This window comes from Panulirus ornatus, chromosome 68 (assembly GCF_036320965.1).
Source record: "Panulirus ornatus isolate Po-2019 chromosome 68, ASM3632096v1, whole genome shotgun sequence".
Taxonomy (NCBI): Eukaryota; Metazoa; Arthropoda; class Malacostraca; order Decapoda; family Palinuridae; genus Panulirus; species Panulirus ornatus.
The window spans coordinates 26,612,356-26,628,580 of record NC_092291.1 but is presented as its reverse complement, the minus strand read 5'-3'; the positions used below and the strand labels follow the sequence as shown (position 1 = coordinate 26,628,580).

At 43.2% G+C, this 16,225-nt stretch overlaps 1 protein-coding gene across 1 annotated transcript in view; it reads right to left on the bottom strand.

The window, feature by feature from the left end:
- LOC139747478 (uncharacterized) overlaps positions 1–2,987 on the bottom strand; it is a 76,279-nt gene extending 73,292 nt beyond the window's left edge. Inside the window, exon 1 of the mRNA XM_071659846.1 lies at positions 2,785–2,987. Within this exon, the coding sequence (XP_071515947.1) occupies positions 2,785–2,869 (85 nt within the window). The 5' untranslated portion in view covers positions 2,870–2,987. The remainder of the gene's footprint in view (positions 1–2,784) is intronic.
- Between the last annotated feature and the right edge of the window lie 13,238 nt (positions 2,988–16,225).

Sequence of the window (16,225 nt, the reverse complement as noted above, 5' to 3'; positions counted from 1 at the left end):
AAAATTGTCACATGGTGGAAATGGATTATAAGTAGGTGGTTAGAAAATTGGTTGACTGGTCATCAGCAAAGAGTAATAAATGACTGACAGTCGCTGCTTCAGAATGGTTGGCGTTCTATCGTATGAAACAAAATTCACAAGAGAAATAAGGGAAATAACGTGCAGAAACTGAGCGTCTATCGCTGCCAAGTGACAGACAAACATCGGTGGAGTTCGAACAACGGTAAATGCAAAGCTTTATGTGACGGTGGTGGAAACGAACTGGCAAGATACAGAGTGTCTGTTGAGCTACAGACGGTAAAAAGGGAAAGAGAGACAGAAGGTCTTCCATGACCTACAAAGTGAGCCGTAGGTCGAAACGGTAATAAAGGCGAATAGAATTCTAGGCTTCATGGGCGGGGCATTCGAATTCAGTTCGAAGAGAATAACCCTCTATTTTTAGAATTTTTTCAGGCATCTACATCTTAAATGTTGTGTCAGTTTTAGTCATCTACTCGGAAAAAAATGACAGGCATGACAGAGAGAGGACTACAGCGAGTAGCCAGAATTATTCTTGGATTGAAACACATATTTCATGAGAATTACCCAGACGATTTAAACTTATTGAGCCTAGAAAAGAGAAGGTTCAAAGCTGATGTGATAGTTCTGTTTGTAGCTAGATTTGTCTGGTTCCACTTGAAGTCATGAATACCTCGTGGACAAAAGTTTCCCATCAACTGGGGCTAAGTCTTTAACAGGATCGTTAACATGTGGAATGATTCACCAATCAGAGTAGTTAAAACATCAGCATAGATACGTTTAAGAGTACATTTGCCTGACACTTCGCATCAGGTTCATGATTAACATTATTTTCGCCTCCGAAGTTACAGATAAGATCTGCAGGTACTTCTCCGCAAGTCATCTCTTCGTCTCTGTACTCTTATCACACTACTCTCCATATTCCCCATGTCTTACGCTATCATGAAGATTCTCGAAAGGACTCAGTGGAGTGCGATTATCTACTACTTTCCTCCGTATACACTTGACTATCTCTTTATGGTCTATTCGTAATGCCAAATACGCATTTAGAACTTTGTTGCGATTTTTTTTTGCCATATTTTGCTTTAATTTATCACTTCTGTTATTCTTGCAATAGTTATGATCCGTTCCTGACGAACTCTCGCAAAAAAAGAAAGAAAGAAAAAAAGATACGTCAACCTTCATATAGGGAATGTGGTTGTAAGACATTCTCGTGAAGCTGTTGGTGACCTTTAAGTCATGGGTTTGGGTCTTCCTTAATCATTGAGAAAAAGTAAAAGTCTGAGAAAATAAACTAATCTAAACTAGACTAAACTAAACTAAACCTACGAGGTTTGCCTCTGCTACCAGAAAACCGTTGCTACCATAGATGATCTTGCTGATGTAAGAGAGACTTTACGAGATGACTTGTATTAAGTTTCTTCAGGGGATCTGCCTCTTAATGTCAGTTTATCTGAGAAACCTTTGCCTTGGTAAAGTTTACTTAAAGTCTATATATCTTACTCTAATTCTACTGAGGGGCGACCTATATCTGACCGTAGTAAGAGCTACGCTGTTCTCTGGACTTAGTGAGGACGCCTCTGTCTCACTCTGTGTCCACTCTAGTGGCCTCCACCTTGCCGTGAGTTTACACAAGGGTTATAAAGGCATTTTATCGGACTCTTACTGAGGGGATCGACGCGTTGATGGTGATTTGATCAAAGGACTTCCTTCTCAATGCACGTATACTCAGGTGACCTCCGGCCAGCTGTTAGTTTACTGTGGGGATTCGAACATCAGTTCTGGTTTACCCAGGATTATTACACTCTACCCGATGACGAACCCGAGGATATACACTCTATATAATGAGGAAAACGTTGTCGCTGCTGTAGGATTATTTTGAGAACGTATTCCCCACGTCTGGTAGCCTTTAGTTCCACTGCATCATACTCAGGTAGCCTGTAGTCTCACTGTAGCTTAATCTAAATGTCTGTAGTCGCACTGTAGTTTAATCTGGTAACCTGTAGTCCCACTGTAGCTTATCTGGTGGCCTGCAGTCCCACTGTAGCTTAATCTGGTAGCCTGTAGCTTACCCTGGTAGCTTGTAGAATATGCCTGTAGCTTACTCTGGTAGCCTGTAGAGTAAGCCTGTATCGTACTCTGATAGCCTGCAGAGTAAGCCTGTAGCTTACTCTGATAGCCCGCAGAATAAGCCTGTATCGTACTCTGATAGCCTGCAGAGTAAGCCTGTAGCTTACTCTGGTAGCCTGTAGCCCCGCTGAAACTTACTTTGGTCATATTTGGCCCCATACTAGCTTATTCTGATTCCCTATATTCCCACAGTAGCTTACTCTGAACCCCTATATTCGCACAGTAGCTTCCTCTAGTTATCTTGATCCCTACTCTTTATAGCAGCTAACTCTCGCCACTAAGTAATACCACAGTCGCTTAATTCAGCTGCTGTTAGTACCACTGTAGCTAATCTTAGCTTCCGTTAGTACAGCAGCTGCCTGCTTCGTCTGCCGTCACTCATAACATGATTTGCGCTGTGCACTGTTTTCTCTCGTCGGTAGCTTACTGTAGCTACCGTGAGTACCCAGATGGATTACGCTGACCATCAGTACTAACTTGTATCATTGCTGTCACGACAGTTTACTCCTAGTGGTCACGGGGCGCTACTCTAACAGTGCTGTTACGCTCGTTATCTCCACTCGTACCTTCATAGTTGTTTTCTCTGTTGGTACCGTCCCGGTAGCTAATTCTACTAGTGTCGTCAGGGTAGCTTACTCTGAGCACGGGCCCCGGAGAGGAGGCCGAGGAGGAGGAGGAGGAGGAGGTGGACGAGGGTGGAGAGGTTCCTGGTAGTGTTCATGGTGTGGCTGGTGGAGAGGCTGGCAGGTAGGTCCGGGGTGTGCCAACCCTCACATCCAGTTTATATACACCCAGCCGACCTCAACACCGTGGCGGACGTTCACAGGAGCACCTAAATACATCGAAACAGGTGGTTCTGGCCGGCTAATTATCTGCATCTGTCACCAGGGGTTACTCACCTCAATCATAAGTGTGTGGCCACAGATTTTCTAATTTCCATCAATGATAAAGGTAGTACGTGTTGGTTATAGTGATGTGATGGATGGAGGTATTCCTATACTTTGGGTGATGTTGGTTGTCCTGGGCTGGTGGACACCTGCGACCTCCACACACACACACACACACACACACACACAAATTGCGGAAGAGCTGGGGGTAATTACAGCACACGCCGGGGTACCAGAGTGCTGGGCGGAAGTCGTTAACGCGTCGCTCGGACGGCACTGCTGGTCACCACGACCACAGAGCGTCAGACGACTGTCCACTGAAGATGATGATGTATGGAGGGTGTGAGCGGCGGTGGTGGGCGACGGTGTGTGTGTCTGAAGCAAGAGGGAGGCTACGCCTGTGTTGCCCCTCACCACACATCACTCGCCTGTATCATGGTCAGTATGTGATCACCAGAGGACGCTGCTCACGGGCCGGTACGTGTGAAAGACTCTGAAAATGGAAGATGTTTCTAGTCTCATGGATTATTTCCATGAAGTCACCACAGGGACAGTAAAGAATGACACAGCGAGCCAACCATGAACGTCAGACAGACCACTACAGTATCTGGACCTAAGTAACGTTTGTTATGTGTCCAGCGCGACGGTTTGCCGATGACGTCAACACCTGTACCCCAGCCCAGGTCATCTGCCATCCTCACTGTCATCAAGTCACCCACCTGGCCCAACCTTCCCACCTCCCGGCGGTTCCTCATATCCCTAACGCATCTCCCTAATCATACCTTTACCTCTCCTGACTGTCTCACCTCACGACCTCTGGCGACATCTGCCACCTACCCAGCCACCCACCCACCCACACACACACACACACACACACACCACACAAACACACACACACCACACACACACACACACACACACACACACACACCACACACACACACACACACACACACACATATGCAAGACGATCATCAAGTGTAATGGGTAAAAACATTGAAGATTTATCATAGCTCGATGATTAGAACTTATTGTCGCAGAGAGAGAGAGAGAGAGAGAGAGAGAGAGAGAGAGAGAGAGAGAGAGTACTTATAACTACGTATGATGAGGTTTCGCCATGGGGCAGAGCTAGCTCGCAGCGACTCATTGCACAGCGTAGAGCTAATGGAACTCTCACAGGCCTATGACGAAGTTACCTACCACTCTGTATCTTGACACTTAACTAGTTATGTTCGGACGGCCAGATGGCTCTCTCTCTCTCTCTCTCTCTCTCTCTCTCTCTCTCTCTCTCTCTCTCTCTCTCTCTTAACCCCGTGGCAAAAACAGCCGCAAAGGAGAACTGGTGAAATAAAAAGTGCAGAATTCTACAGTAAAGGTTCTCATTTCTTTTCATATGCTGGGGACTCCATTCATGCACGAAAGGCCGCATCAAGGCCGGGTCTTGATTGAAATGTAGAGAAGATTATGAACGGGAAAATGGAGAGACAAGCGAAAGTGTTTACGAATTTTGGAGGTAGAGGAAAGCCTGTCTTCTGAAATGTGTCAGGTCATAGTTACTGGGAAAGACATGAGAGAGGGAGGGAGTTCTAAAGCTTTGAGGTGTATGGAAAGAAACAGCTATCAAAACGGCCCACCCTTAAGTTGCCGACGATCACACAGTAATCATGTGACGCAGCAGCTTGCAGAGTGCTGTGTGGTCTAGCTAGTGGTGGGGGCACACGAGCAGCCAGCTTACTGACTACTATCAGAAATGATCTATACGACCCAACAAACGTATTTTGACAAAAGCGAGGGCCTCTCTATATCTTGGACAAAGAAAACGTGTTAATATATCTATCTTTACATTCTTGTCAGAAATTTAGCAAATACCTATCCTGATGAATTATTTGTCCAACTGGTTTTTAAAACTATTAATAGTTTGCATTAACAGTGTTTCACTAGGGACGAAACGTTTCGTTTCCCACGTTAATATTCTCTTATGTTGTTTCTATGTTTTATTGACAGTGACTGTGGGAGTAGCGTCGCTGCTCCTTCAGAGTTTACCATGGGCACCAGACCCTTCTAAACAGTTTACACACCAGCAGGTATGTCAGTGTGGCGGGGTGTGGGAGGGAAGGCAGGATCAGTTGTTCGGTGGAGGACCTTCCAGGTATCGTCCTGTTGCCCTGACTTTTACTTTCTCTAAAGTCTTCATAATTTCTCTTCAACTGCCGTAAGCATCTTGAATCTCACAGTCTTCTCTGTGAGCATCAATATGGCCTCTGCAAAGCGAATTTCACCTATAATATTCTTTCCCATCCTCGATGTAGAACCTTTAGGCAATCATACGCTCCAGCTTTGGTATCTTGGAAGCTTTTGACAGGGTATGGCATCGGGGTGTGGTCTCCCAGCTTCCCCCTCATGACTTTCTTTCCTCACTTTGATCTCTTACGTTTAGCTTCCCCTCTGGCCGTTTTATGTCTCTATCAATACCGATTGTCCCTTTTGTACTGTCCTGTCCCCTACGTTCTTTCTTCTTTTCATCATCGTTATCCATTCTCTAACAGATAGCCAAATGGACTCATACATATGCTGACGTCTCAACACTACATTCTTCCAATTCTTTCAAATCCATTCCATCTTCCATTTGCTCGATCTGCCTCTCGTCTCGTCAAACTGGCTGTACAGAATCGGATGTGGACAGGCTTTCCCACTGGGGAAATGTAACCTTGTCAACTTTGTTGCAACTTAAAAACCCATCATCATCCAATTTTCCTTTCTGCCACCTTTTACGATTTTCGTAGCCCTTTTGATGGCTCTGTAGTTCAGCCACTCAGCACAATAAACATACCTGGTATCATCGTGACATCAGCTCTGCCTTGGAAACCCCACATCATACACGTAGCTGAGTTCAGATGGGAAGATTCTTATCTAATGAACATTTGATTATTTCAAACAAAGGATTGGTCCGTCCCTGTAGGGAATACTGCTCTCACATCTTAGGAGGTCCTAACTCTAAATACTTCCTTGACAGTGTTGAGGCCAAAGGAGTCCGACTTACCAAGTTTCCCAATCTGACTTCGAAACATGACCAATTTTCCTAACGACGCAGAGTTGGTTCTCTTTCCCTATTCGTTGGATATTACTTTGTCCTCTGCCTCGCAGAACTAGCCAGTATCTAAAACTAGCTAGTAGCTAGAACTAGAATAATTTGGAAACCGCTATATCACATGATCTATGTGGTTATTGGCATTACAGAGATGAACCATTATGATATCTGTTTCTAACCCTACACTATCAAATTTTGATGACTATTTCTTATAGCTACTTTTACTAATATACCCGATTTTTTAAATGTATATATTTTGTTTCCTCCATTGTTCTTAGTCTGTATACCGTTTTTTTTTCTCTTCTAAACGTTTATATACTTCATCTGTATCCTGACCTCGAGGAGGACTTAGGTCCACGACAGGAGCAAACGAAAACAGAAGAAATGAAGGTACGCTGATGAGTGATAGCCAGAAGATGAAAGACGAGAAGACAGACCGAACATTCGTGGGGAGGCTCCTCATCTTACTCATTTCCATTATTTCTTATACTGAGAAAAGAAACATCAGTAACAACTCTCAGAATACAGCCTACCCATCAAGACCAGGGCGTTCTCAAGATTATAGTATAAGACCAGCCAGAGACTCGGTCTTCACAAGACAAAGGTACTGTAGGACCAGCCTGAGACCCGGCCTTCGTGAGACAAAGGTACTGTAGGACCAGCCAGAGTCCCGGCCTTCGTGAGACAAGAGCATTGTGGGATCAACCAGAGCCCTGGTCTTCATGAGGCAAAGGCTCATCTCAGGCACAGACTTGGCGAGTCTGACAACATACATCTATGCCATATCAAGTCCCGCGGCGAGTCTTCTCTGAAGTGGCGGGCGTCCGTGTACAGCCGTGATATTATATTGATTTTTCCACTTAACGCCTCAGACGCTGGCTCCCAACCAGGGGCGAGGTGATGCTGGTCACCTTCCGGGAAGCAGCCATTATTCATATGCCAAAATCTGGTGGGCGAATGGAATGAGAAAAAAAAAAAAATCAAATGTCACAATGAGAATATTACACCAACAGTCATGTCACAGAAAACGTGACGTTCCAGACAAAAACTTGGAGAATCAGGAAGTAGAAGAAGACAACAACAGCAAACGTTTCTTTCTTGCGTCATTTCCATACACATTACATCTGTTGCTTTACTGTGGTGAAGGTTACCACAGTCTGGCCCTGGCACCGCTGCCAACCACAGACCCTGGCAACAGACCACGCTCACGGCTCCTGCTGGAACATTCTGGTACAAGCGAGAGTAATCTTGGCTAATCATCTGTATGATGACTTGGTTGAATGAACCACGTTAATTCTAAGATGACTCCAGGTTGATGATCACTTCAGGTCTATGGTAACTCCATGTCTATTGCGATTCCAGGTCTATGGTGACTCCGGTCTATTATGACTCCATGTCTACGGTAACCCCAGTCTGTAGTGACTCCAGCCTATGGTGGCTTCACTGTATAGTGACTCGTCTGTGGTGGCTCTAGGTCTGTGATGATTCCAGGTCTACAGTGACTCCAGGTGTACGGTGACTCCAGGTCTCGAGCAAGTAAACCTGGTCGTTGGGTGGCGTCCACTGACGAGGGAAGCACTGCCTCCCACCCGGTGATCGGGATAGTCAGTGAGAACCTCACAGTGCATGAGGACTGCGCTCTCCGTTACGTGCTCCTTCTTAGCTACATCTACACAGACAGGGTTGCTGGGTCAAGTCTACAAATCACACTTCTCTTCCTCGACCACAACACCTGATAACACATGCATCACACATCTCTCTCCTCTCCACTCAATTTATTTATCTACTTTTTTCGTAGAAATCATGTCCGTTCACTTTCGTTCAGATCCCTAATGCCGAACCGAATCAAGACGGCGCCCATGGGTCGGGGAGGCCTGGATGGTTCCGACCAGGCCAGCTCATGGATCTGCTATTAATTCTGCCGAGACCAAAATTTCTCATGAAATCAATTGCTCAGATTTTTTTTTTTAATTTGGAAACTGAGGGCTGAGGAAGTTGATCATTCGTCCATCATGATCAGCTCTGTTTCCTTTGAAAACTGTTGTTCAAACGTTTTGTGTATCAGGACACCAGTCGGAATTTTACGAAAAAAATTTAAAAGAAAAAATATATCAAGGGTACATATGCCTGAGTGCTGCGTATGTTTCATTTACGAGTAAATTTAGAGTTGGGGTAAATATTTATTTTGATTTCGCCACTTTTCATGAAAAGTCCAGCGAGGGTAAAAAATGTGTCTAGTCTTTTAAAGAGTGCATCGGTTATATTCCTCACAACACTTCTTTATATACCCGAAGAATGCGTAAACTACTATTTATAAAGGAAAGAAACAAAGTTACTTAGCTCATACGCTGTTTCATATGCGGTGATTCAAGTGTGTTGCTTGAATCTATGGGTGAAAAATTTGTGACTTTTTTTTTGTAGTTTATCGTTCTTCCTCGCCGCTGGAAACTGACAGGTTAGGTTTATTTCTGGCTCCTGTGTACACCCGTGTCTTCCCTGCACTCGAAAACCCTTGCCACGTTGGTCGAGTTGATTGATACTGTTGGCTGGAGGGTTGTAGTGCAATAAATGGATGTCACAACCATCCTCCCGTAACACAGTCAACATTTTATAATTTTTGTTTGCCAAAGAGACAGACATAAAAACGAGCAATTGCTGAACCGTTGAACATTGTGATGAGACACGGTAAAATGGGCGTTTAACATGGTAGGGATGGGTTAGCTTACGAGATAGAATTAAAATGGCGCGCTTCCTTCATCTGACACGAACATCCACTCTTCATGGACGCTTTCTTAATTATTCTTATCACACAGGAAATCAGGCCGTTTATCAGAGCAGCTAAAACCAGTCATCGTTGGTGCATTGTGATGACCTGCGTATGGCAGTGAACACGACGTGGGGAATAGGAAATGTGTTGGCTGCAAGGAAGACAAGATCTGCTGCTTATACAGGGATACGAACAAAGGCTTGATCGTATGGTAGAAAGCTGTAAGCTTTTCTTTGTTTCTCTGCTCTGGCGACGCCAATCCATGAGTTTCTACTCTCTTACACTATTGCAAACAGCCTCGTTAAGACCAAGTAGTCTGTTGCAATTTGAAGTCGTTTCTGAAAAGGTTTACCACCGATCCAAGTGATTTTTGGTCATCAGTCAGTTTGAGGTTAGGCGTATAACGTATAGGGTGACGGTAGATTGCTGTATTTTGAGAGAGGCATAGATTGCAGGGGTCTGTAGCGTGTAATAGCTAGAGAAAATTATGAGCAATAGAATACCGGAAGCAAGTGAAACAGTAGTGTTTAGTTCGTGAACAGCTGCCGCTAGTCATTAAAACAAATAAGGTAAAAGTTGATTCGTAGCCGAAAATCAATATTTGATATATAAAAATGAAATATGCCATTGAAGATTACCTGATATATATATATATATATATATATATATATATATATATATATATATATATATATATATATATATATATATATATATATATATATATTTTTTTTTTTTTTTTTTTTTTTGCTTTGTCGCTGTCTCCCGCGTTTGCGAGGTAGCGCAAGGAAACAGACGAAAGAAATGGCCCAACCCACCCCCATACACATGTATATACATACGTCCACACACGCAAATATTAAATTGATGAGAACTACTATTGACGTTTGTGTAAATAAATTAAACATTTTCCTTTTTCCATAGCCAGAGGTTGAACCATTATGTGACATTCATTTTTTCATTTCATTTCAAGCTAGAGGTTTCAGTTTTCTAAATTGTTTCTTACATTTTTCACATGTATATATATGTATGTGTGTGTGTGTGTGTATATGTGCGTGTGTGTGTGTATGTGTGTGTATGTGTATATATATATATATGTATATTATCCCTGGGGATAGGGGTGAAAGAATACTTCCCACGCATATATATATATATATATATATATATATATATATATATATATATATATATATTCCCTGGGGATAGGGGAGAAAGAATACTTCCCACGTATTCCCTGCGTGTCGTAGAAGGCGACTAAAAGGGAAGGGAGCGGGGGGCTGGAAATCCTCCCCTCTCGTTTTTTTTTTTTTTTTTCCAAAAGAAGGAACAGAGGAGAGGTCCAGGTGAGGATATTCCCTCAAAGGCCCAGTCCTCTGTTCTTAACGCTACCTCGCTATTGCGGGAAATAGCGAATAGTATGAAAAAAAAAAAAAAAAAAAAAAAAATATATATATATATATATATATATATATATATATATATATATATATATATATATATATATATATATATACATATATATATATATTTTTTTTTTTCTTTGTCGCTGTCTCCCGCGTTTGCGAGGTAGCGCAAGGAAACAGACGAAAGAAATGGCCCAACCCACCCCCATACACATGCCTTGATTCAATCCACTGACAGCACTTCAACCCCGGTATACCACATCGCTCCAATTCACTCTATTCCTTGCCCTCCTTTCACCCTCCTGCATGTTCAGGCCCCGATCACACAAAATCTTTTTCACTCCATCTTTCCACCTCCAATTTGGTCTCCCTCTTCTCCTCGTTCCCTCCACCTCCGACACATATATCCTCTTGGTCAATCTTTCCTCACTCATTCTCTCCATGTGACCAAACCACTTCAAAACACCCTCTTCTGCTCTCTCAACCACGCTCTTTTTATTTCCACCCATCTCTCTTACCCTTACGTTACTTACTCGATCAAACCACCTCACACCACACATTCGTCCTCAAACATCTCATTTCCAGCACATCCATCCTCCTGCGCACAACTCTATCCATAGTCCACGCCTCGCAACCATACAACATTGTTGGAACCACTATTCCTTCAAACATACCCATTTTTGCTTTCCGAGATAATGTTCTCGACTTCCACACATTCTTCAAGGCTCCCAGAATTTTCGCCCCCTCCCCCACCCTATGATCCACTTCCGCTTCCATGGTTCCATCCGCTGCCAGATCCACTCCCAGATATCTAAAACACTTCACTTCCTCCAGTTTTTCTCCATTCAAACTCACCTCCCAATTGACTTGACCCTCAACCCTACTGTACCTAATAACCTTGCTCTTATTCACATTTACTCTTAACTTTCTTCTTCACACACTTTACCAAACTCAGTCACCAGCTTCTGCAGTTTCTCACATGAATCAGCCACCAGCGCTGTATCATCAGCGAACAACAACTGACTCACTTCCCAAGCTCTCTCATCCCCAACAGACTTCATACCTGCCCCTCTTTCCAAAACTCTTGCATTTACCTCCCTAACAACCCCATCCATAAACAAATTAAACAACCATGGAGACATTACAGACCCCTGCCGCAAACCTACATTCACTGAGAACCAATCACTTTCCTCTCTTCCTACACGTACACATGCCTTACATCCTCGATAAAAACTTTTCACTGCTTCTAACAACTTTCCTCCCACACCATATATTCTTAATACCTTCCACAGAGCATCTCTATCAACTCTATCATATGCCTTCTCCAGATCCATAAATGCTACATACAAATCCATTTGCTTTTCTAAGTATTTCTCACATACATTCTTCAAAGCAAACACCTGATCCACACATATAGATATATATATATATATATATATATATATATATATATATATATATATATATATATATATATATATATATATATATATATTTTTTTTTTTTTTTCTTTTTTTTTTCATACTATTCGCCATTTCCCGCGATAGCGAGGTAGCGTTAAGAACAGAGGACTGGGCCTTTGAGGGAATACCCTCACCTGGCCCCCTTCTCTGTTCCTTCTTTTGGAAAAAAAAAAAAAAAAAAAAAAACGAGAGGGGAGGATTTCCAGCCCCCCGCTCCCTTCCCTTTTAGTCGCCTCCTACGACACGCAGGGAATACGTGGGAAGTATTCTTTCTCCCCTATCCCCAGGGATAATATATATATATATATATATATATATATATATATATATATACATATATATATATATATATATATATATATATATATATATATATATATATATATATATATATATATATATATGTATACGATATCAGTCATTTAAGTCAAAACATGATATTCCATTTTTGAATAATGGTGGAAGAATTTCTCGGGCATCACTGCTAATGGGGTAAATTTTACGCCCGTTTGAACAAACTGTTAATTAATATTAACAAATACAACATTGTGATATATCAACGGTTATCTGTTTGGCTATATTGGTTAATGAGATTTTTTGCCTATAGAACAAACTATAGTATCATTATTATGAATTTAGCCCTAATATGATATATTAAATACTCCATATCATTCATTTACTTAAACGAAAAGTTAGTTATTTGAAATAGATTTAGAGCTTATTCATCACCATCTAAAGTTGAAATGACATCTTTTGGAAACCAAACAGTTTCCAACAGTAATCTCTTTAGCATTCAGAATAATCATTTTATCGGAAAATGTTGATCGAAACAGTTGAAATCACTGACGAGAACATGATTGATGTATCTCTGACAAATGGATGTGGATACGAAATGCACCATTGCTGTTCCAGTAAACGTGTTCCAACGCTTTTATGTCCTTGTGTTGCCCCTGGAATATGAGCGGGGAAGCCCATTATAGGGTACAACACACTCATATATCCCCCTGCCCATAAACTTATTGTTTAACCAGTTGTAAGGAAGGGGAAGGGCGTGTGAGACTACGAGAGCTGTTGGTAGTATACATAAAGTGATGGAAAAACACAGTTTTATTAGTATAGATGAAAAGGAAGATGTTTGCTACGCTATTAATGGCGAGCTTTGGTAACATTATATAACAGAGCTTTATGACAACCGTTAAATGTGCGTCGTATCTTCATATCCACCTCTAGTGTGTAGACACAGGGACTTGTGTGACATACATATTGAGATTATATGTAGTGTTAGTGTTACTCTTAATATCATATGGTCTAGGTGGATGTAGCTTAAGGTTGACGGCTTTAATGATCCTGGTAGTTGATAGGCCTAAAGGCCAAACAACCAGTAGAACCAATCATAGACCAGAGAGACAGCGTCTGTTTTTTGTTTATGATTATTTTGGACACATGAAGGTGTTAAAATCTTTTTCAACTGATTGTGACAATATGGCGTTGACGGTCTGAATGTCCTTGGCAGCCAATAGGCCCGAAGCCATTCCAAGTAGCCAGTCCACTATACGTGAGATCCTCGAAACGACAGTGTGACCTTTGTCCACGTTGATGTGATCACAGGGTTCGATAGGCTTGCTTTTGGCCATGATTCTGAAGGGAGGCCAGACCATCCTACCCATAGGTCATACCGTCGTGTTAAAGGCTTCGTCCATCGTGCTTAAGGGACTAACGGGTCACAGACAGTTAGACATCGCTGAGGTTTCCATTCATCACAAACACTGTATGACGAACAATGTTACCCCAGCTGTGGTCTGCACCAGACGTTGGTAACGTCGCGGTGTGCCACGTCCTGCCTCAACACCCTCATGGCTGGGTGTGCGTCACATCTGAGTACACAGGGCCGGGCTACAGTGTACACCCTCATGGCTGGGTGTGCGTCACATCTGAGTACACAGGGCCGGGCTACAGTGTACACCCTCATGGCTGGGTGTGCGTCACATCTGAGTACACAGGGCCGGGCTACAGTGTACACCCTCATGGCTGGGTGTGCGTCACATCTGAGTACACAGGGCCGGGCTACAGTGTACACCCTCATGGCTGGGTGTGCGTCACATCTGAGTACACAGGGCCGGGCTACAGTGTACACCCTCATGGCTGGGTGTGCGTCACATCTGAGTACACAGGGCCGGGCTACAGTGTACACCCTCATGGCTGGGTGTGCGTCACATCTGAGTACACAGGGCCGGGCTACAGTGTACACCCTCATGGCTGGGTGTGCGTCACATCTGAGTACACAGGGCCGGGCTACAGTGTACACCCTCATGGCTGGGTGTGCGTCACATCTGAGTACACAGGGCCGGGCTACAGTGTACACCCTCATGGCTGGGTGTGCGTCACATCTGAGTACACAGGGCCGGGCTACAGTGTACACCCTCATGGCTGGGTGTGCGTCATATCTGAGTACACAGGGCCGGGCTAGAGTACAGTGTACTCCATCCTGCCGGCTCGCCTTTCCCCAAATATTCATAACACCAAACTCAGGCTAGCCATGGTGTGGTGAATAATGGTCGGCAAACACAATAACCTGGTTAAAATCTCAGATGGTTTTATTCATACACGTCAATAAGGTGGTACATAGGTGACCTGGGAATTGGGTTAGTGTGTGGGGAACGCGCATGTCTACGCTAATATAAACCTTTGGAGGAGGCGATTAGGGTGTGGAAAGGGTATAGTGAGAAGTATAAGAAACAAAAGATAAGAAGATTACTAATTAAGACATGAATTAGGTTTTCATGAGTAAGGTTTAATGGATGATACATAATTCAGATGGGAATACTCAAGACTAATAGTAAGACCAACCCACCGACTCCAGGCTGTGTGGGTATGACGGGAAAACTCTCGCCGTTCCATCTTGCAAGCAAGTGTGTCTGATGAACTTGCACATTACTCGTCCCTGTTGACAACAGCTGGTGCTGCTCACGTTCGTAGCGACGCGAGTGTTGCTACTTGATTTGGATCCGGAATCAAACTTGAACTGAAGATCGATAATCTCTAGTTAAACTCAATTGATTTCTAACATAGCAGTGAGTGGAGTCCGATTTTCTTCCTGAACGTACCGCCGGCAGGGGTGCTCAGATCACCTCCAATATTCAGACCTGAGCAAAGGTCTGTGGGATCGACCGTTCCACCAAACTGGATCAAAATTTAGGTTTCGTCAGCAGAGCCAGTGAGAGAGATGGACATGTTGCTTTCATGGATGATATGTCGTCAGTTTCCCGTCATCCTTTGACTAAGGATCGATCCAGTTAACAGAATTACCAAGACTTAGTAAAATGTGGCAACGAGTTGGTATCACTGATGTCTGTCTATTGTTATTATGACTCAAGAAGAGCTGCTCAAAGACGGACGTGTGGACAGTATGGGTCATCTCTACACATAGGTACAGATGGAATGTACTTTTCCCATGACGAAAATCCATCAGGACTTAACAAAACGAGTGATCAGATCAAGTTTGGGATATACGTCTCCCTTTTTGGTCTCTGGCTGATGAAATCAATGAATGGAAAGATACCACTAAATCTGATGGCGATCCAACGTGATGAAAGATTGATCGCGATGGGAACCGATTGTGGGAGGGAGGCACAGACTGAGCTGGCTGTACCCTGAACCTCGGGCTGAGGGTGGCTGGTTGAGGCTGAGGGTGGCTGGTTGAGGCTGAGGGTGGCTGGTTGAGGCTGAGGGTGGCTGGTTGAGGCTGAGGGTGGCTGGTTGGACCCATCTCGCAGAGTCTGCAAAGAAATCAAAAAAATCTATCAATACTTGTGATCAGAAGCTAGGGACTTGGGCATAGTGGTTCTTCATCCGAATAAATCATTTAATCAGAACAAAGCGAATTATATCAGATTTGATGTATATCAAATTCAGCCACTTATTTTAGAGGCTGTTTGCACATAACTGGTCATATGTTAATAAGATTGAAATTAAATGTCCGGGGTAACACATATAGAGTTGCTATATCTTAAAGTCTAGCGCATATGTTAACGTCTGTATGGTGGTGTTGGTTCCGCTGTCAGGCCAGAGCTGAAGGTCCTGGTTAAAGACAGTCTTATAGAATAATAATATACGATTTAACGATATTTCTGGCAGGAAAGTAAAGTAAATTGGGATGTCATGAACGGACTAACAAGAGTACAGTTCGACCCTGTCTCCGACCGTAGATGAGAATCGATAAAATTAGGATTAAGACAACAAATCACAAGTGTGTGTTTCAAAGTCGGAAACTCGGATTTGTGAGTCTTTGAAATCAAGGAGAAGACTCAGGATATGAGCAATGCCGTCGGTTTGAACGACGATCAAAGATTACTCTGAGCTCTTAAGAAAAATGTCAAGTCTGGATGTTATGGTTTACGGGTGTGTGATGGAACTGCATAGTGATACGTGTTTTAGGTCTTGCTTCGAGAATCGTCTGTAAGAGATTCAAG